This window comes from Peromyscus eremicus, chromosome 8a, assembly GCF_949786415.1.
Source record: "Peromyscus eremicus chromosome 8a, PerEre_H2_v1, whole genome shotgun sequence".
In the NCBI taxonomy this organism is placed as follows: domain Eukaryota; kingdom Metazoa; phylum Chordata; class Mammalia; order Rodentia; family Cricetidae; genus Peromyscus; species Peromyscus eremicus.
The window spans coordinates 76,802,852-76,823,992 of NC_081423.1; the positions used below are offsets into that span (position 1 = coordinate 76,802,852).

Sequence of the window (21,141 nt, forward strand, 5' to 3'; positions counted from 1 at the left end):
GGCTTGGATGTGGTAGCTTGTGTTTAAAGTCCTGGCACTTGCAAGGCCTAAGCAATAGAACTGCCTCAAGTTTGAGGCCAGCTTGAAATATATAGTAGTTCTATATGGTCAAAGGCTACATAGTGAGATCTTGCCTGAAACAAACAAACAAAATAGAAAAAAATAAGAAAAGAAAAAGTTTAAGGATTAATAAAGTCAGTAAAGGATTAAAAAATTGCACTTGAAGCTGTGTGGCGGTGGCACGGGCGTTTAATTCCAGCACTCAGGAGGCAGAGGCAGGTGGATCTCTGTGAGTTCAAGGACAGCCTGGTCTGCAGAGAGAGTTCCAGGACAGCCAGGGCTACAACAGTAAAACCCTGTCTCCAAAAACAAAAAAATGCATTTTAAAACTAATGAATGTTGAGCTCAGTGGTTAAGAGCATTGGCTGCTCTTCCAGATGACCCGGGTTCAATTCCCAGCACCCACATGGCAGCTCACAACTGTCTGTAACTCCAGTTCCAGTGGATCTGACACCTTCACACCAAATAAATAAAATAAAATAAAATAAATGCACATAAAATAAATTTAAATAATTAAAAAAACCCAATGAATGTTTATTGTTATGCTAGTTATAATAACTAAGATATGGAACCAGTCAATAGATGAAAAAATAAAGAAAAGTGTATGTGTGTATTTTATTCAGCCATAAAAAAGAATGGAAATTGTGTTATTTGTGGGAAATTGTATGGAACTGAAGATCATGTTAAGTGAAATAAGTCAGAGTCACAGAGACAAATATCTCATTTTCTCTCATTTGTGAAGTTTAGATTTCAATGTGAATATGTACGTATGTACAGATCTATGAGATGAAAATATAAGGGAGATATGAGGGAAGAGGAAGAGATTTAGAGGGAGAGGAGATGGGGAAACCAGGGAAGGTAATGGGAGGAAGAAACTTAGAAGATCCCGTTTTCTCTCCAGCAGAACATGGACTTCACTGCATACATACTCATGTGGCTTGAAAGCAGAAGGGGAGTACTCAAAGAAAGGAAGGGACTAGTAGGGAGGAGTGTGTATTTAGTGAAACTTAATTTTTCTCTTTTCAGTTTTGTGGTTCTTTGGTTTTTTTCGTTTTGCTTTTGGTCAGTTCTGTGGAAAGTGCTCTATTATTGAGCTATATTCCACAGCTAGTAAATCATAAGGTTTCTCTTTGTAATTTATAACATTTTCTATATAAATTTCAGTTTTTACTCTGCAACTTTTGTTATTGATTCCTTTAACAAACATTTTAGAACCTGCTGTATGCTGTCATTACTTTTCCCGCTAGCATTACATCAGGACATACAGCGATGCCTTTATGGAACCTACATTGTGGCAAGAATAGGCACATAGTAAATAAGGTAAATTACTAAAATTTTTAGTATGGGGTTTGGGAATAATTGCTCTGAAGAAGAGTAAGGAGGGGAGATAGGGAGATGAGAAAGGTCTCACTAAGAAGGTGATGCCTGAACAAAGGCATGAAGGGCAGTAGAGAGGGAGCAAGCCATTAGTTACCTGGGTAGGAGAATTCCAAATAGCAGGAAACAAGTGCAGAGGCTTACTCACTCCCTAAGCCTCAGAATACTACAGATACTTACAAGGTGCGTGATATCAAACAAGTAGGATGGTGGGAAAAGGTTGTGTGGGTTCCAAGAGGCCCATTGTAAGCTCTGTAGTAGATAATTTAAACTATGAGGTCTGACTTCCTTTAAAAGGATCCTCCTCACTGTTCTGCATTCTAGAGGATCAGGGTGAAAGTGAAGAGAGCATTCAAGAGGTGAATGCTAGAGCAATAATTCATACAGTAGATAATGGTGGCACAGCTCAAACTTGTAATGGAGATAATGAAAAGGAGTGAGATATGAGTCAGACTTGATGATAGATCTGATAAGAGTTATTAAGGAAAGAGAAGTGTCAAAGCTGACTCTAAAGTTCTAGGCATGAATGCAGTCACTTAATGAATCAGAGACCAAGAGAGGATGAGGTAGGTTTTCAACACACTAAGTTTAAGGTGTTTATTAGAATCTAACTGATTTTGCCCAGTAAATAGGCTGTAGACATACACATTTGAAATTTAGGTTTATACTAGAGATAGAAATTTAGAAACTGTCAGCATACAATTATCATTTAAATCATGAAAGTAGATGAGCTCCAGCTGGAGAGATGGCTCAGAGATTAAGAGCACTGACTGCTCTTCCTGCTCTTCCAGAACTCCCGAGTTCAATTTCCAGGAGGCAGGAGGATTGTGAGCTTTAGGCTACCTTGGCAACATAGTAAGGTCCTGCTTCAAAAAACAATTTACTGGGCTATTAAGATAGCTCAGCAGATAAAAGCATTGCTTCGCAAGAATGCAAGCTGGAGACCTGGGTTCCATCCCTAAAACTCATCTAAAGGTGAAAGGAGAGAATAGACTCCACAATATTGTTCTCCAACCTCCAGCACGCATGTAGTGACACATGTGCATAGACTTATATGATAAGTTTTTAAAATTATAACAAAGAAACAAAAAAATGGAACAGAAAATGTGTCTAAGGGTGGAGCACTTCAATGTGAAGAAATTGAGAAGTAACCAGAAAGAGCACCAAGAAAGAGCAACCAGAAAATAGAAGGGAAACAAGGAAAGCCAAACAGAAGAAGAAACCAGTTGTCAGACACTGCTGATCTAGCGGTTAAGATGGAGACTGAGATTTAATGATTTCATTTAACCAATCTTTTCTTAAATTATATTTGATTGGTAGTGTTATTTCTAGCCCGGTTCTTTTTTTTTTTATTTAAACCTACATCAGATAAATTCACAAAATTACTTATTGCTGATCTTTCCTTATTTATTTACTTATTTTTTGCAATGCTGTGAATAGAACCCCTACCTCCTATATGTTAGGCAAGCACAATACTATTGAGCTACACCCTGACCCCAATATCTCTTGTTAAATAATCACTTAGCAAATATGAATTATTCTGTTATTCTTTTGTATCTTCTGTACATACTATGGATTAAAGATTTGTTTTCAACTCAATGAATATGCAAGTATACTAAAAGATTTAGTTGTAGTGGAATATATGTATTCCCTTTGGGATGTCTATTATGTGAAATGATAACACCTTAACTAAATAGTTATATTTTTACTTCTGTATTTGGAGGTTTTAGGTATAATTATTAGAGAAACTTATAATCAACTCAATTTCATGATTTTGAGATCTCTTAGATACTTTACACAAACACACACGCACACACACACACACACGTACGTATAATTCTTTTAAAAATTTATTTTGTGTGTGATAGCTTACATGCACAGGTCAAAGGACAAATTTCAGGAGTTAGTTTTCTCCTTCTGCCATGTGGATCCCGGGAATCAAATTCAAGTTGTCAGGCTTGATTGAGCCACATTGCCAGCTCTTGTTTGTTGTTGTGGTGTTGGAATTTTTGCATGCATGTATGTCTGTATACGTCATGTGTGCTGGTGCCTTTGGAGGCCAGAATTGGGTATCGGATCCTCCGGGACTGAAGTTCCAGAAGGATACCAGCTGCCATGTGGGTGCTAGAACTAGAACTGGGGTCCTCTGGACCTTGAACCATCCCTCCAGCCACTAATAGTTATCTCTGAAGTACAGGTGTTGAAAATATAAAAGAGATTTCATTTCAATACTGAAAATGTCTGTTGTTGTTCTTTATTAGAAATTCATTGAATTTGAAGACTCTCAGGAACAGGAAAAGAAGGATTTACAGACCCGAGTGGAATCTCTGGAATCTCAAACCAGACAACTTGAACTTAAAGCAAAAAACTATGCTGACCAGAGTAAGTACAATGCTTTTCTCCTCATAAGTACTCATTAAAGAGTGAACCCCCTGGAGCTGGAGAGATGGCTCAGTGGTGAAGAGCACTGGCTGCTCTTCCAGAGGACCAGGGTTCAATTCCCAGCAACCACATGGTGGCTTACAACCATCTATAACAGGATCTGATGCCCTCTTCTGGCATGCAGATCACTCATACATGAAATATAAATTAAAAAAAAAAAAAAAAAAAGAGTGGACTCCTATACAGTGAATGACTCACCCTGACATTTGACAAGGGCTCCAAATATGTGCTCGAAATTGTCATCACAGAATCAAGTGTGAGATTGGGGTGCTGGTATTAATTCCTTTTTGTTCCCATCTCATATGACACCAAGATATGTAGAAAAGGCTGAGTCAGAGATACCTGCTAGACTGATGTCTTCAGTTGTGCTGTCTGCCTGTTTGTAGTTAGCATTCTGCTGTCTTTGTTATGCAGATACCCATATGTGGAGCAGTTCTGCTCAGAGTTCCATTGTTTCTGTATTGCTTTGAAGTTTACCAATAGAGAGAAACTAGCCTTGAAGTATGTATAAAAAGTGACTGAAATTTTTTTTGTTCCTTTTTGTTGAAAAAGTAAAGGTAATTTAGGGAAAGAGATGTTCCTTTTTTCAGATTCTTTTGGTTTTTTTTTGAGACAGGGTTGCTCTATAGTCTAGAGATCAGAGATCCACCTGTCTCTGACTCCCCAGTGCTGGGATTAAAGTTTAGAGTGTGCCACCACCGCCCATCTCATTTTAAAAAAATACTTAAAATTGTTTTTAGTTGTTTTTTTTTTTAAATGTGTGTGAGTGTTTGCCTGCTTACATGCGTATATGTGTACTGTGTGCACGCCTGGTGTCCTTGCAGATCAGAAGAGGGCATCAGATCCCTTGGAATTGGAATTAGGGATGGTTGTAAGCTACCATGTGCATGCTGAGAACCCAACTCTGGGAAGAGCAGTAAGCAAGTGCTCTTAATTGCTGAGCCAATTTCTTTAACCCCTCAGATTCATTTTTAATGCAATTTCATGTTATTTTTTACTTTTTAAATTATTTCAATTTTCATGGATAATTTTGCCTTTTCCTAATGAAAATGAACAAATTTTAAAAAGTGAAATTTATAAAAAGAAGTGGTAGAAATTATAAAAAGAAGTGGTGAGAAACTTCATGATCCCTTTTCTCTTTAAATTTAAAATGTATTTATTTGGGGGGCAGGGCACACATGGCATGGTGTCCATGTGGATGTCAGAGGATAACCTAGGGGAATTATTTTTTTCTACCATGTGGTTCCTGGGGATCAAACTTGGGTTATTAGGCTTGGTGGCAAATGAGCCATATCACCAGCCCATGTCCCATTTTATGTTATGTTTCTCACATCACTCATTAAGGCTTTATACCAATACCTGCTATTATGTTTTGTTTTTCTGAGATAGAGGTCTCATTATGCATATAGCTAGTCTGGTTGCAAACATTCTCCTTCATAGTGCTAGGTGTGTTCCTCCATACCCAGTTGTGATATCTGCTGTTAAGGAACTGCCTGTCCTTACGGATAACTTTCAACACCAGAAAGTGAGGTACATGTGAGAATGGAACTAAGTGCATCCTTTAGAACTCTAGAAGGGCCTAATTGAGCTAAATGCATAACAGTAGGAATTTGGAGCTCAAGCACTACAATCCAAAAATTCACAGGGCTCTTTTGCAGATACTGTGGAGTTCCAATAGACATTTGGTTACAGAAACTAACCTGAGCCAACAATGAGCTATATCCCTTGATTCATGTTTTTAGGCTTGATGATGCATAAGAGTTCTACAGCCTCCCTTGGTTAATTAAGAAGAAGTCAGTGGTTTCTGATTCTGCTGTAGACTCTCTTATAGATGGCTGTGCACTTAGAGAACTTGTGGTGGGCTCTACTACACACTGGAATCATACTGTGAACCACACAGCTGGAGGAACAGTTTGTGGCTGTAGCATTTGGTACACTTTAAGAGTTGAACATTTTATACTCAAAGAGGAAGAAAATTTGAGGGTTTTTTTTTTTTTTTTGAGACAGTCTTACTTTGTAGCCTAGGTTTCTGGAACTCATGTAGTCCATTCTGGCCTTGAACATAACCCTAATCTTTTCAGCCTCCCAAGTGCTGGGAATACAGGTGTGAACCACCATGCTCAAAACAATTGGATTACAGAAGATATCTTAATTCTAAATTGATTATACCTTTATATTAGGAATTATGTAGTATTCTAGAACTATACGATAAAGACATAGCAGAACCAAGCAAAATTTCATTTTCTTAATGAATTTTTTTTGATTTGTACAAAGTACCAAGTTTTCAGTAGATTTTATTTTTTTTAATTGAAAAAGAATTGCTAGTTGCTGGGTGGTGGTGGTGACACATACCTTTGATCCCAGTACTGGGGAGGCAGAGACAGGAGGATCTCTGTGGGTTAGAAGCCAGCCTGGTCTACAGAGAAACCCTGTCTTGAAAAACTAAAAAAAAAAAAAAACTAAAAAAAAAAAAAAAAAAAGAATTGCTTGTCTAAAATCTTTTTAGACATCAAGTGATCTGTTTCTGTTGTAAGAAAAAAATTAGAGAAAAATTTGTTTTATACTTAAAATTGCATTAAATTAAAATTTTATTTTTATGTGTGTGTGTGTGTGTGTGTGTGTGTGTGTGTGTGCCTTGATAAATGTATATGCACCTTGGTGCCTGAGGGAGGATGTCAGGTTAACTGCCACCACGTGGATATTGGGAACCAGACTTGGTCCTCTGCAAGAGCAGCAAGTGCTCTTAACCTCTGAACTGTCTTTCCAGCCTCTGAAATCAAAATTTTATTTTGTCTGACATTGAGAGGAGATACTGTTGTTTTTCCACGAAAAGGTAGATGCAGTAGATTCTCTCTCTCCCTCTTCATCACTGAAAACAAAAAACAAAAACAAAAAACAAAAAAAAAAGCCAATTTTTTTCTCCTCTCTAATGAATATAAATAAAACATACTTTGTTTTTTGGTTTTTCAAGACAGGGTTTCTTTGTGTAATGACCTTGACTGTCCTGGAACTTGCTTTGTAGACCAGGCTGGCCTCGACAGCCACCTGCCTCTGCCTTAAGACATACTTCTTAAGTGTTCAATACAGGAGCATGTTTTGAGTGTCTCCAGTTTTGACCTTTTCGTTGTTTTAGGTTTGTTTTGTAGCTTGGTGAATCACACTCAGCATTTTGGAATTGTCATGTACTATGGAGTCCATTTTCATTTCTTTCTTCAGAAGCATTCATTATCATGTTTGCATTTTATTCCAAGATTTTTTAAAATTAAGTGTTTTAATAAAACTATACTCTATAGAAGGAAGGGGGAATTTCTTTACAAATATTAAAAACAGTTTTGAGCTTAATTTAGATTGAAAACTTGTTTTGTTTCTTGCATGGAGACATGGTCTCACTATTGTGGCCTTGAACTTGGAATCTACTCCCTCCTTTCATCCTCTTTCAAGTGCTGGGATTACAGGTCTATGTCATTGGCACCATACTCAACAGTTCAGACATTAGCTTCAGCTTCCTGGGTGCTGGAACTCTGTCTACCACTAACTACCGCTGATCTTTTTTTTTTTTTTTAATTTATGTGTATTTCTGCCACCCCTGGGTTATATAACAAAATAAGCTGATGAAGCCCTGGGGAGCAAGCCAGTAAGCAGCATTCTTCCATGACCTCTGCTTGGAGATCCTGCCCTTACTTCCCATCATGATGACCTGTAATTGGGCTGAGTAACTCAAATAAACCCTTTGCTTCCCAAGTTGCTTTTTCATGGTGTTTTGTCATAGCAATAAAAAAGCAAACTAGTACCAGAATTATGAGGTATTGCTGTGACAGACTTGACTGTGTAGTTTTAAGGAGGATCATGAAGGAGTTTGGAACAGTGGGCTAGAAAAACCATTGAGTGCTCAGAGCTTAATGAGCTCTTGTGAGAATTTTGGAAGATAAGAATGCTGAGAGCAATGCAGACAATAGAGACTTGGTCTGTGATGTTTCAAGGAAAGTTTGAGAGTACCACAAATTTTCTATCAGAGCTGCTTGTATGAGAGATTTGAATTGAGAATCTGTGGTTTCGCTGGGTGGTGGTGGCACATGCCTTTAGTCCCAGCACTTGGGAGTCAGAGGCAGGTAGGTTGCTGTGAGTTCGAGGCCAGCTTGGAGTACATAGCAAGTTCTAGGACAGTCAGGCCAACCAGAGAAACCCTGTCTTGAAAAACAAACAAAGAATCTGTGGTTTCTGCTTAGCTGGGGCTCAAGAATCAGCTGTGACTAACAAGAGACTAGCACCACTGAAAACTACACCTTAGCTTCACTGGCACAATTGAAATTGTCTGTAGCAATAGAAAACCCTGCTGGGACTAACAAGAAATGACCATCATTGAGGTGAAATCTTCTGGGAAGTAAAAATTTCCTCATGATGAGCACACAGAAGCTGTGATCCATAGGGGCAAGGCTGCATCTCAGTTTGGCCGCTGAACTTGATAATGATTTTGAAGGCGTGAAGAGATCATGAAGAGAAGCTGAGGCTTGACCCCTGTGTGGCAGGGTTGGAGTCCCTGAAGAGAGGCCACAAGAGGCCATTGGTGAAGGTACAGCCTCAGTTGCAGAGAAAAACCTCAGGATTGAAGGGATAATAGAGAGAGTCTGAGGCTTGGCACTGTGTGGCAGGGTTGGAGTCCCTGAAAAGAGTCCAGGAGAGGCAGTTAGTGAAGGTGTGCAGCTGTAGTGGAGACCCCTGGCATATTGTAGATACCAGGACAATGGACAGCCACTAAAGGACAGTGGCAGGTGTAGCATTGAGCCAACTTGAGCCTTCCAGACAAGCTGTGTGTGCTGAGGATAGCAAAGCCAGAGAAGTGGATCTTCCCAAACCCTTTGGAGCCCAGAAGATTGTGAGTAAATCCCAGATGCCAGTCATCATGTTACAGCATTTAATTTATACTGCTGAATCTTGATTTCACTTTATTTATTTGTTTGTTTGTTTATGTGTTTACTTTAATTGTGATTGTTCCCTGGTTCTTCCCTCTTGGAATAGGAAGGATGTAACTTATTTTTGATTTTACAGGGGCCTACAGTTGAGAGACTTTGAACTTTAAGAAACATTGGATATTTTAGTCTGAACTTTTAGTATTTCAATTTTTTAAAGACTGGAACTTTGAAAGTTACATTGTGTTTTATATTTGTGATATTAGTATGAGATCTTGGTGATAAACAAGAAAGGAAAAGTTATGATTCAATAGTGACATATGTCAAGTTGACCAGGGGGTCAAATGTACTGGCTAGTTTTTAGTCAGTTTGATACAAGCTAGAGTCATCTGGGAAGAGAGAACCTCAAGTGAGAAAAATGCCATCATCAAATTGGCCTGTAGGCAAGTCTGTAGGGCATTTCCTTGATTAATGATTGGTGTGGGCAGTGCCACCCCTGCGCGGGTTGTCCTGGGTTGTGGAGGAAAGTGGGCTGAGTGAACCTGGAGAGCAAGTCAGTAAGCAGCATTCCTCTATGGTCTTTGCTTCTGTTCCTGACTCAAGTTCCTACCCTGACTTCTCCTTGTGATGGACTGTGATTGAGATGACTAAACCAATAAAACCTTTCCAAGTTGCTTTTGGTAATTGCTTTGTATCACAGCAATAAAAGGCAGTCTGTCTGTCCCCTGTCCCCTTTGATCTTTTGTTATTTTGGCACAGGGTCTTATGTGTAGTCCAGGTTGACTAGGAATAGGCTGAAATCAAGGATGACACTGAACTCTTGACTCTCCTGCTTCTCCCTCTAGAGGGCTGGGGTCACAGGCTTGTATGCCACCACCTCGGGTTATGTGGTTCTGGGCCTGATGCATGATAGACTAGCATTCTACCAACTGAGCTATATTCTCAGCTCCCAGTCCCTACCCCCCGCCCCCCCCCCACACACACACACACAACAGGGTTTCCCTGTGTAACAGCCCTGGCAGTCCTGGAACTTGTTTTGTAGACCAGGCTGGCCTCAAACTCAGAGATCCTCCTGCCTTTGCCTCCTGAGTGCTGGTATAAAGGTGTGCACTGCACCGCCATGCCTGGCCAGTTTTTCCTTTTTCAAAAATATTTTCACTTTTTTGGGGGGTGGTGGCGGTGGTAGAGCTTTATTAGCTTTATCTCCCCCAAATTTCCTGAATGAATCAAAATACCTCATTTTCCCTCCTAGACATTGTTTCTCTGTGTAGCTTCAGGCTGGCCTCGAACTCTGCCTGCCTCTGCTTCCTGAGTGCTGGGATTAAGGCCCATGCCCTCACTGATGAGGCTTACACATGCCTCTGGAAGGCTGGAGAACTACCTTGGATGTCATCCTCAGAAATGCTATCCATCTCCTTTGGGACATGGTTATTTACTTAGAGCTCACCAATTAGACTGAATTGATGGACCAGAGAGCCTCAAGAGTCCACCTGACTCTGCCTCCCCAGTGCTGTCTTCATGCCCAGCATTTTCACCTGAGTTCTGGGAATTGAACTCACATATTCAAGTTTGCAAGGCAAGCACTTTACTGAGCTGTTTCCCCAACTCAGCTCCTTAATTAAAAAAAAAGGATATTTGCGCGCGCGCGTGTGTGTGTGTTTGTGTGTGTGTGTGTGTGTGTGTGTGAGAGAGAGAGAGAGAGAGAGAGAGAGAGAGAGAGAGAGAGGAGAGAGAGAGATGAATGTTTGTTGCACACGTGTGGTCAGAGGATGATTTTGTGGAGTCAGTTCTCTTTCCACCTGTGGGTGCTGGAGATCAAACTCAGGTTATCAGGTGTGTGTGGCAAGTACCTTGCCAGCTGAGCCATTTTACTGGCTCAGCCCTTTAATTAAAAACACTTCAAGGCCGGGCGGTGGTGGCACACGCCTTTAATCCCAGCACTCGGGAGGCAGAGCCAGGCGGATCTCTGTGAGTTCGAGGCCAGCCTGGACTACCAAGTGAGTTCCAGGAAAGGCGCAAGGCTACACAGAGAAACCCTGTCTCGAAAAACAAAACAAAGAAAAAACCAAAACAACAACAAAAAAAACCTTCAAGAATATGTGTATGTGTGCGTGTGTCTGTGCCCATGTGCCATGACAGGCATATGGAAATCAGAGATAACTTTTGGGATTTGGTGCTCTCCTTCTGCCTTGTGGGCCCCAAGAATCGAACTCAAGTCGTCAGACTTGGCAGCACATACCTTAATCTGCTGAGCCATCTCTCTAGCTCCAAGCCCCTTAATTTTTAAAAAGATGATGGCAAAAACTAATTATTAGTATCATTAGTGCTTTATACCCTTGGTAATCTAGGCCTAAGAATAAGAGCTTTTTAAGAGATGAAAATTTCTGTAGACTGTCATACTATGTCTTATTTATTTACACAGGTCTTGAGATATAGTCAATGCTGGCCTCAAACTCTCCATCCCTCCAGCCTCAGTCTCCTGAATGCTGAGATTAGAGGTGTGCAGTACCATATTGGCTTCAGTTTTTTAGTTTTTGTCTGTACAGTGGAAAGTTTCTAATTGTAAATTACTGAGTGTGTCAGTCCTGGTTGGTGTGTTTCAAGGCGTATATTCTTTTAAAAGTAGTCATTAGAACTCCCAAGTTCTGCTCTGAAGACCATTTCCTATTTTAAAAGGGGAAATTTTGGTTGCAGTTTTTTTTCTACATGAAAGCAAGAAAAGGTAAAGAAACAGAAATTGAATTAAAGGGTATTCACAGCTTAAATTTTTTTATATAATTTATTTGTATTTTATATACATTGATGTTTGCCTACATGTATGTCTGTGTGAGGGTGTCAGTACTCCTGGAACAGAAATTACAGACAGTTGTGAGCCGCTATGTGGGTGCTGGGAATTGAACCCGGGTCCTCTGGAAGATCAGCCAGTGCTCTTAACTTCTGAGCCATCTCTCCAGCCCCGCTTAAGTTTTTTTTAATCACAATTATTTGGATAAAGGGGGTGTGCATGTGTGCCACAGTGCATATATGGTGATGGGAGGAAAACTTGTGGAACTGGCTCTGTCCATCTACTGTGTGGTCCTGGGAATTGAAATGAGGCCATCAGCTTGGCAGCAGTTGCTGAGCCAACTCAACAGCCCCCTTTACAGCTTTTGATAGTGTGGACCTTATCAGATAGTGATAATATAATATGACTTAGCTATGTTGAAAAGCTGAGTCTATTAAAAATTTTGTCCCAATTTTGTGGTAATGCTTGAGTTTGGAGATTTTTGGTTGTTCTTCTCTCAAACTTTGAACTAACTTGAAATGTCTTTATTTATCCTACATAAGCAAAGCATTTTGAAAAATGTTTTATGTTCTTTTCCAAGAGTAACAGTGATATTCCTGCTGATTAACATCTCGTGATCCTTCAAGAGGAATCTGAACTATATATGGTGTGTAAGAAATATGAAATTGAAGAAGTCCAATTTGGAATTTGACAGCAAATCAACTTTGCCATTTATAGTGTGGCAGTATTTTTTTTAAATCAGAAAATACCTTCTGCATTCATTGTTTCTGTCTTAATGACTGTTCTGTCTTATAAGCCACATATTGAACAAGTCAAGCAAATATAAACATTTAAGCATAGTTAAGTATGAACTACAGTATGTCTAGCATTCCACAGTGGTTACAATCTTGTTATGGTACAGAAGAATGAGGCCCTTGTGTTCAAAGAAATCATGCTATTGAGGATTGGGGGGTGGGGGGGAGAAGTTTAGGTTTATGGCCTTCTAGTTATTCTATTTGTTTTTTTTACAACACTCAACTTTGTACCTTAAGTATTTCTTCACTGTATAATTTTTATTATATATATATATATATATATATATATACACATATGTATACATATATATTTATCTTAATTTTTATTTGTTACTGGGCAAACAGCACACATGGTGGTAAGAGGACAACTGTGTTAAATGGGTTCTTTTTCCTTGCATCTTTGTATGAATTCTGAGGATCTTAACTCAGGTTGCTAGGCTAACAAAGCAAATGTCTTTACCCCCTCAGATATTTTGGCAGCCCTAATCAATTATTTAAAGTGGGTTTTTTTGGTGGGGGGCTTTCAAGGCAGGGTTTCTCTGTATAACAGCTCTGGCTGTCCTGGAACTGCTTTGTAGGCCAGGCTGGCCTTGAACTCACAGAGATCTATCTGCCTCTACCTCCCGAGTGCTGAGATTAAAGGTGTGTGCCACCACTGCCCAGTTTAAAAAGTTTTTTTTAAATTACATTTATTTAATATGTGTGTGTGTGTGTGTGTGTGTATTCATGTGTGCATGAGTGTGTGCCACATCATGCATGTGGAGGTCACAGAAAACTCAGAAGAGTTACTTGGTACTTCTTCCTTCCACCTTGTGGGCCCCAGGGATTGAACTCAGGTCATCAGGCTGGTGAAGCAAGGGCCCTTACTCACCAAGCCATCTCACCTGGCCCCCTAGTCAATTTTCTAAATGTCTGAATACTTTGAACATCTAGAAGATATGCCATCCTGGGCTCTATGAAACCCTGTTTCAAAAAAAGAAAAAAAAAACACACACAATCAAGGTAAAGGTAATTGTGAGATTGTGAGCCAGGTAGGAATTGTAATTCACTGGTTGGGAAGCTTTACAGGGGGATCAAAACAAACAAAACCCAAAGCTTCCTCGACTGCTTGCTGGCTTAAATGGACATTTTTCTCCCCTGATAAAATGAAGCATGTTGTAGTAAATACTGTTTCACTCTATAGATTTCCCCTCTTGTTACAATTTTCTTAGAATATATTTAAGGAAGCTGGTCAAGGACTATGACTGAACATTTTTAGTACTTCATGGTAGTTATATGCTGTCACAGTTTCTGATTTGGGACATTAGTCAACAACTTATTAGCACTCAGAACAGATACAGAACTTCTTATTAGGCTGCTTGCTCTGGAACTGATTGCCCTCTACTCAGCTCCTGAGTTTAGATTACTTTCCCTAAGGTACGGTGTTAATTGCTTTTTGTGATGATGGAGATGAAGATTTAGGTGACAATGATTTTTAAGCTATTTGAAAACTCTTCTCTAACTCTTAACTTGCTTCTTATGAGTGAGAATCCTTTGTTTTTGTTTTGTTTTGTTTTGTTTTTTAAATTTTAATTCTGAGTTGGTGGGTGTTTTGTCTGCGTGTGTGACTATGCACCACTTGTGTGCCTAGTACCAGAGGAGGTCAGAAGAGGGTATGAGATCTCGAACTGGAGTTACAGATAGATGGTGAGCTGCCATCTATCTACCCTTTGTTAGAGCAGCCAGTGTTCTTAATTGGCAAATCGTCTCTCCAGCTTTATTTTTGAGACAGGATCTCACTATATGGACTAGGCTAGTCTTGAACTCACAGAGATCTGCCTACTTCTGCCTCCCCAGTGCTGGGATTAAAGGCATGTACCACCATGTTTGGCTTGAAAATCCATTTTTGAAAATTAATGGAAAACGTTGAAGACTAAAAACATGTATTACAGCCTGTTTTAATCTCTCTACCATTTCTGTACCTCACTGAGACATTCATTTTCCAATTTGATGAAGATCTTAGTCTAGTAGATGCTCTAAGCCTTCATCTGGAGACTTTGTTATTGGAAGGAAAACATTTATTTCTTTGTCATAGCGGTAGCCACTTTATTAGTTGGAGACTCTGTAACACTACTATAGTCATTACCATGCTGTGTTTTAAAAGAATACGTGGCTCCAAACAGACCTTCCAAGCTGAGGGCTGTTAATGAGGTGATTGATAGTTGAGAATTTCACACCTCAGAAGAAAGAGAAATAGTTTTAAGTTTATTAGGTCTGTTTTCATGTCTATGTTAATATTTTAGGGAGCCTAAACCTTCAGGCTGATGAAACCTTTGTCAGTTCCTTTCCTGTGCTTTGCAGTAAATACTCATATTCTGAAGAGAGGAAAGGAACATTGCTGGGTAGTAGAATGCCTGCCTAGTGTAAGACCCTAGCTTCAGTCTCCAGCACTGCAAGAAAAAGAAATCTGAAAATGTTGATTAATACTGTAATAAGTCATTTTACCCATTCTAGTTTCATCTTGTCAATAGAAAAATCTCTTCTACATAATTTTTAGAGTGGTAAAGTTAGATGATTTGTGGTTTTGTTGAAAGCATGTGCTTTTTTAAAAGGTAACTTTAGAAGTTTCAGATTTATATTTCCTAATTGAAAAAAAGAACTTGGAATTGTGCAAAAGGTTATTTTTAATTCATTTTAATTTGAGTCTAGTTCTTTTGTTTGGAAATCTGTGTATTTAATAAACTTTATTTGAGGGCTTTTTAAAAAAGCCTGTATTCAAAAGGCAAAACAGAAAATCAGTATAGTAGCATTTGTGCAGATGATAATAGTTATTACTCCTGCATCATTTGGTACCACTGTCTTCTGCTCTGGTTTATGTTTTATTGTCTGTATTTGGGCCCTCACCTTTATAGTGTAGCGTTTTCTATTGAGAATATTAAAGATGTAATTTATAGTTAATATCTAGGACTAAAGGTATCAGAGATTTGATTTTTATGAATAAATTTAATTTAGAGAACAGGAAAATGAATTAATTGATTTTCCTCTCAAATATATAAAGGGATGAATGGCTAAGGCAGATACCAAGCTGTCTTTCTGTAATATCAGAAGATTAAATTTAAGGAAGTCATTTTGTTGGTTTTGATACGTTAGGAGGAAGTATTTTGTGATCATGTGGACGATAACACAGGTATATGTGCTGTAGGTTGGAGAGAAGCCAGATTTCTGTTGTGGCATGGGAGACATCTTGAAGGCAGTGACATAGATTGTTAGAAGTTCTTAACACTGGAAGTTTTTGAGGTTATCACATTTCTGTTTTAAGGATCATTGATTCATGAGAGTTTAAAAATACCATTGAACATTTTGTTTTTGATTAATGACATGAAATATCTTTCTGAAAATCTTGTGACAGATGTGGTGAAAGCCTTGGTCAAGGACAGGTTTCTCTCACTTTTGATGTGTTGTCTGAGTTGTTTGCTCTTAAGTCAGCACTTGGTTCTTGTTTACTTTTTGGACTTGTGATGCTAAATTGTTGAAGGAGAATCCCTGAAAGGCGATGTTAATCCTTTGAGGTCCAGTTAACAATTGGATTATCTGCCTTCATGAACAGTAAGAACTAATGCTTCCTTTTGAGAAGGCAAATAATAGTCGGATGTGGCATTCTAGCAGGTCTGTTTCTCTTTCTTCCCCCCATAGGCCTATCAGCAGTCTGATGGGGCAGAAGACAACAGAGATGGAAGGTGTTCCAAACTTGGCAAAGGCCACCAATCTGAGGAGGTAAGCTCTGATTTTGAGCCGGCAGAGCAGGTGGCTCTTCCTGCCTTAATCATATCCTCATGCTCTTTGGAAAGCCGGATAGAAAGAGCATTCAAAATGAGCTAAAGTGTTTCCATCAGCTTTTATTAGGAGGGGAAGTTTTAGATTATTTTTTGAATGTTCTATTTCTTGCTCCTTCCCCCTTTCCCTTTTAGACTCCATGATTTTATTTTGTTTTTCTCCCCAGAAAATTAGCAGTTAAAAACTGGCAGATTGCTTATCTGTTGTTTGGGAATAGATAATCATAAATAGATTCTTGTTTATTTCCAGCAAATTCTGGGTTATATGTAGCTAGTCTTAATGAGTATAATAATCACAAGAGTTTAAGGTTTTTCCTGAAATCTTTTTAAAGTTTGGGTTCAGTCATTAACAAGAAATGATCTTTTACTATATCTTAGAGGTAATGTAGCATAGGTGTTGGCTAATTTTGTGGTACTTGAGGCTGTGGGGATGTGTACAGCTCTTGTCCAGATGGGGTTTTCCTTCCTACTTTCCCTTTTCTTCCCCCCCGCTTTTTTTTCTGCTTTACTGGTTCCTTAGTGGCACTCAGGGCTCTAAAGATGGCTTTCCCTGTATTTCCAGAAGTGGTTATACCATTTACTGTTACTCAGGCCTTGAGTAATCTGTTTACTGAGTATGTTGTTGTATGGAGTTATTGTATGTTCAGAAAAGAGTGAGTGCTTCTGAATTTGTATTATTAATCTTTATACATTATATTATCTGAGCATATGTATATAGTACATAATTAATGTACTTATGTAATCATGTTGTATGATATTTATATAATTTGTAGTATATGTGCCTAAAAAGGTAATATTGGTATTTAATTATAGTACAGGTAAAGAAAACACAAAACACAGAAAATTATCAACTGTTTCTGTCTAGATACTTTTTTGTCAGCATTAGGAATGAGAAAATTACTATCAGAGGTGTATTCCCAGTAACAAAGACATAACTACTCTTAACACGTGGCTCTATGAGCTAGAATACCTTTTATGAAGACTTTAATATATGTTTAAAAGCTAAAGTACGTTTTAAACTTAACTTTGGTTACTGTAGCATACAAGCCATGAAAATTATATAGCTACAGACGGTACAATAATGTTTCAGTCTGATGGACTGCATTTATCACAGAAGTCCTGTGAAGTTTATCACCTCGTGACATCATAGCTCAGTTTGTGTGAGTACCTGCATGTTTACACAGTGAGGAAATTGGATAGTGAGGCATTTCTGAAAGTGTATCTCCATTGTTAAGACACGTGACTGTATAATGGCTTGTTACGTTATTTCTTGTTCATGTAAAATTTGAAATGTTAAGTGTTTCTGATAACATCTTACAAGTTTTGGAAGACTAGAGCAGAAGGGGAGGATTGGGTGTAAATGGTTTATAATGGGTTAGGCATAGGGGTAGAACACATAACTAGGAATAGGGGTATGCATTAGGAAACCACTTTGGTTAATAAAGGAGGCCTTTGCCTCAGCTTAGCAGCTTTTGTTAGGTGGTGATTTTGGTTTAGTGTTGAGCCTAGGGAATTAATGTATTTAAAGTTTAGCAACTATCTGTGTTCTTCCTGCTGTGGGTTACTTGAGAAAGAGAAGGTGATTTTTTTTTTTTTTCATTTGTTTTCTTGAGACAAAATCAAACTTAACTCAGGCAGGTCTTGAACTTGATATGTAGCTGAGGATGGCCTTGAACTCCTGATTCTCCTGCCTTTGTCTCCTAAGTGCCATCATGCCCAACCTAATTGAAAGTGTATTAAAATATATTTTTAATTAAGAGAATTAAAACTTTTGACTTAATGGGCATTTAGCTCTTATGAAAATAACTGATAAAAATAAACTATAATGGCAATCTATATAATGGATATAATTCAGCTACAAAAAGTTAGGGAATGACCTCAAATACATACTTACTAAGTGAAAAAAATAATTTGAAAATACTATGTACTGTATGTATGACTTGTATGTATGAATGTATGTATGTATGGTGTAACTTGAAAATACTATGTACTGACTATATGATATTCTGGAAAAGAAAAAAACTCTGAAGACAGCACAAAGATCAGAGACAGTGTGCCACTCTTCCAAGGATGGTGACAGAGGGAGAGTTGTGTTTGTGTTGGGACAAGGGATGGGCTCCATTGTATGTCTATTTTTAAAAGTCCATTGAAACACCAGATGCAGTTTTGCACACTTATAATCTTGGTCCTCAAGATACTGAGGAGGATTACTGTGAGTTTTGAAGCCAGCCTGGGCTACACAGGGGTAAGACCCTGCTTTAAAAACAAATAAAAGAAACAAAAGACAACATAAAAAAACCTAATACATATAGTGAGCTCCAGGCCAGCCAAGACTATATAGTAAGATCCTGTCTCCAAACAAAAAATACTAACACATAAGGGACAAGTAGTCTGTATTCTGTAACACCTTTTTATTTATCTTGTATGTACGTATGTATGTATGTATTTGTCTATCACATCTAATATATCCATCCATTCATCCATTCATCTACCTACCTACTACCTATCAGTCAGTCAACAGTTTCTTTGCTATAAGGCTAGGCTGATTTCAAACTGTCTTGCTTCACTTTTCTAAGCACTGGGTTACAGGTGTTTGGTATCTCACTCAGATTTGTATGTTTTAGGGAAAAATAATTTATTTTCATGGTGCCACATGAAAATAAATGAAGCAGAAAATAATCATAATGGCTAGAAAACTGTGAATGGGAGTAATCTGAAATGTTCAAGAAAAACATAACAGCTGGGCGGTGGTATTGCACGCCTTCAATCCCAGCACTTGGGAGGCAGAGCCAGGTGGATCTCTGTGAGGCCAGCCTGGTCTACAGAGCGAGATCCAGGACAGGTACCAAACCTACACAGAGAAACTCTGTCTTGAAAAAAAAAAAGACTTGTTTTCAGGGGGGAAAAAAAAAAGCAATTGACCTTTAAGGAATATTTAAGGATCATCCTAATGATGATCAATATTAATTCAAATAAATATTGGAAACATGGAAATTAATCCTATATAGGGTGTAATATCTAGTTCCCAACAGTTTTGCAAAGGGGTACATTTCAGTAAAATGCAAGCTAATAAAAAATCAATCAGGACCTGTTTCTGTAAGCTATAGGCTGTGTAACTTGGCCAAGTCTTGGGAAGTACTATGCTTATCTAAGCATTTCTAAGGTATACTTACCATATTTAGTTGTGTTTTAGTTTATGAAAGCTACCAAAATAAAATACAAATGTAAATATTATTTGTCACGATCTGGAAGTTAGGGGTCAAGATCAAGCTATAACCAGGTTACTTTTTTATTTTTTCTTCCTGGAAGCACTTCTCTTTGGCTTGCAGAAAGTCATTTGCATGCCCAAATGGCCATTGCTGTGTGTCTACAGAGAGAACTCTAGTGTTCTGTCTTAGAAGGGTACCAGTCCTGTTGGGTCAGTGTCCTTGGCTGTTAATTACAGTCTTAAAGACTATTGCCAAACACAGTTGACTGCATTGGGAGTTAGGGCCTCCATCTGTGTGTTTTGGAAATGAAGGTACAGTTTAGTCCTTAACAAGACATCAGTGTTCTCCATGGGGTTTGGGAATTAAGGGTGGTGTGACTTGACACATTAGATCTGTGAAATCTGTGGACTATTTTAAGAGTGTTTCCCTATTTTAAACAAAACAAGAATCATTGAAGGTTTTTGTTTTTTTTTTGAGAAAGGGTTTCTCTGTGTAGCTCTGGCTGTCCTGGAACTCACTCTGTAGACCAGGCTGGCCTCGAACACACAGAGATCCACCTGCCTCTGCCTCTGAGTGCTGGGAATAAAGGTGTGTGCCACCACTGCCTGGCTCACTGAAGAATTTTGAGCATGGTGTTCTACCCAGGCTACTGTTTTGAGAATATAGAGCAAAAGCTAAGTAGAAATACTAGTCAGGAGATAATTGTAATAGTACAAGTGTTAGATGATATGCTAGAATAAGATTTGATGGCAGAGATGGAAAAAAAGTCAGATTCTAGATTTATTTATTATTTTTTGTTATTGTTGGTTTTGAGACAGGATCTTACCATGTAGTTCTCACTACCTTGGAACTCATTATGTAGACCAAGCTGGCCTTGAACTCACAGAAATCTCCTGCCTCTGCCTCCCAAGTGCTACGATTAAAGCCACCACCACCATGCCCGGTTTAGATTTATTTTGAAAATGAGATGCATTGAAGTCTTTTCACTGCTGTAACAAAATACTTGGCTTGAACAGCTTGAAGGAGGAAAGATATATTTTGGCTCATGGTATCAGAGATTTCAATCCTTTGGGTGGGGAGGATATGACAGGAAGCAGAGATGGAGGGAAGGAGTGAGGACCAGATGTAATCTTCAAAGTAATGGCCCAGTAACCTACCTCCTCCAACTAGGCCCCCTCTTACTATTTCCATCATCTCCCAAAATAGAACCACCAGCTTGGGACCAAGTGCACAACTTACGAGCTTGTGAGAAATATTTCAGTTTGACGTAAGAGTTGGAATTGTGATGTGGAAGGAAGGAGGGAGGGAGGGAAGGAAAGAACAGGTGTGGGTGTGAGGGGGTGGCTGCAGGGCTTTTGCCTGACTAAGATTATAGGAAAGAGCTGCTTTGGGAAATGCTTTGGGAGACAACTGTTTTGATTTTGTAGACATCTTACTGCTCATATTGCTATTTATTTATTTATTTATTTATTTATTTATTTATTTATTTATCTATCTATCTAATTATTTATTTATTTATTAAATAATTAATTTATTTATCTATCTACTTACTTACTTACTTACTTACTTACTTACTTACTTACTTATTTACTTATTGAAAGTGTCTCACTCTGTAGCCCTGGCTAGTCTGGAACTCTACTACATAGACCAGTCTGTCCCCCTACCTCTGCCTCCCAAGTACTGGAATTAAAGGCATGTACCATCATGCCTGGTTATAGATTTTATTTTATTTTTTTTTATCTAATTTATTTACTT

The 21,141-nt window shown here is 38.5% G+C and overlaps 1 protein-coding gene across 6 annotated transcripts in view; it reads left to right on the forward strand.

Annotated features, from left to right (window-relative positions):
• Positions 1-21,141, forward strand: part of Spag9 (sperm associated antigen 9) — a 134,390-nt gene that overhangs the window by 21,399 nt on the left and 91,850 nt on the right. For 5 of the 6 annotated variants that reach the window (XM_059271540.1, XM_059271537.1, XM_059271539.1 and 2 more), the window contains exon 2: positions 3,699-3,819. In XM_059271540.1, coding sequence (XP_059127523.1) covers positions 3,699-3,819 — 121 coding nt within the window. Of the gene's footprint in view, positions 1-3,698; positions 3,820-16,080; positions 16,119-21,141 lie in introns of those variants that run through there. The other variant, XM_059271545.1, reaches the window with a different exon arrangement.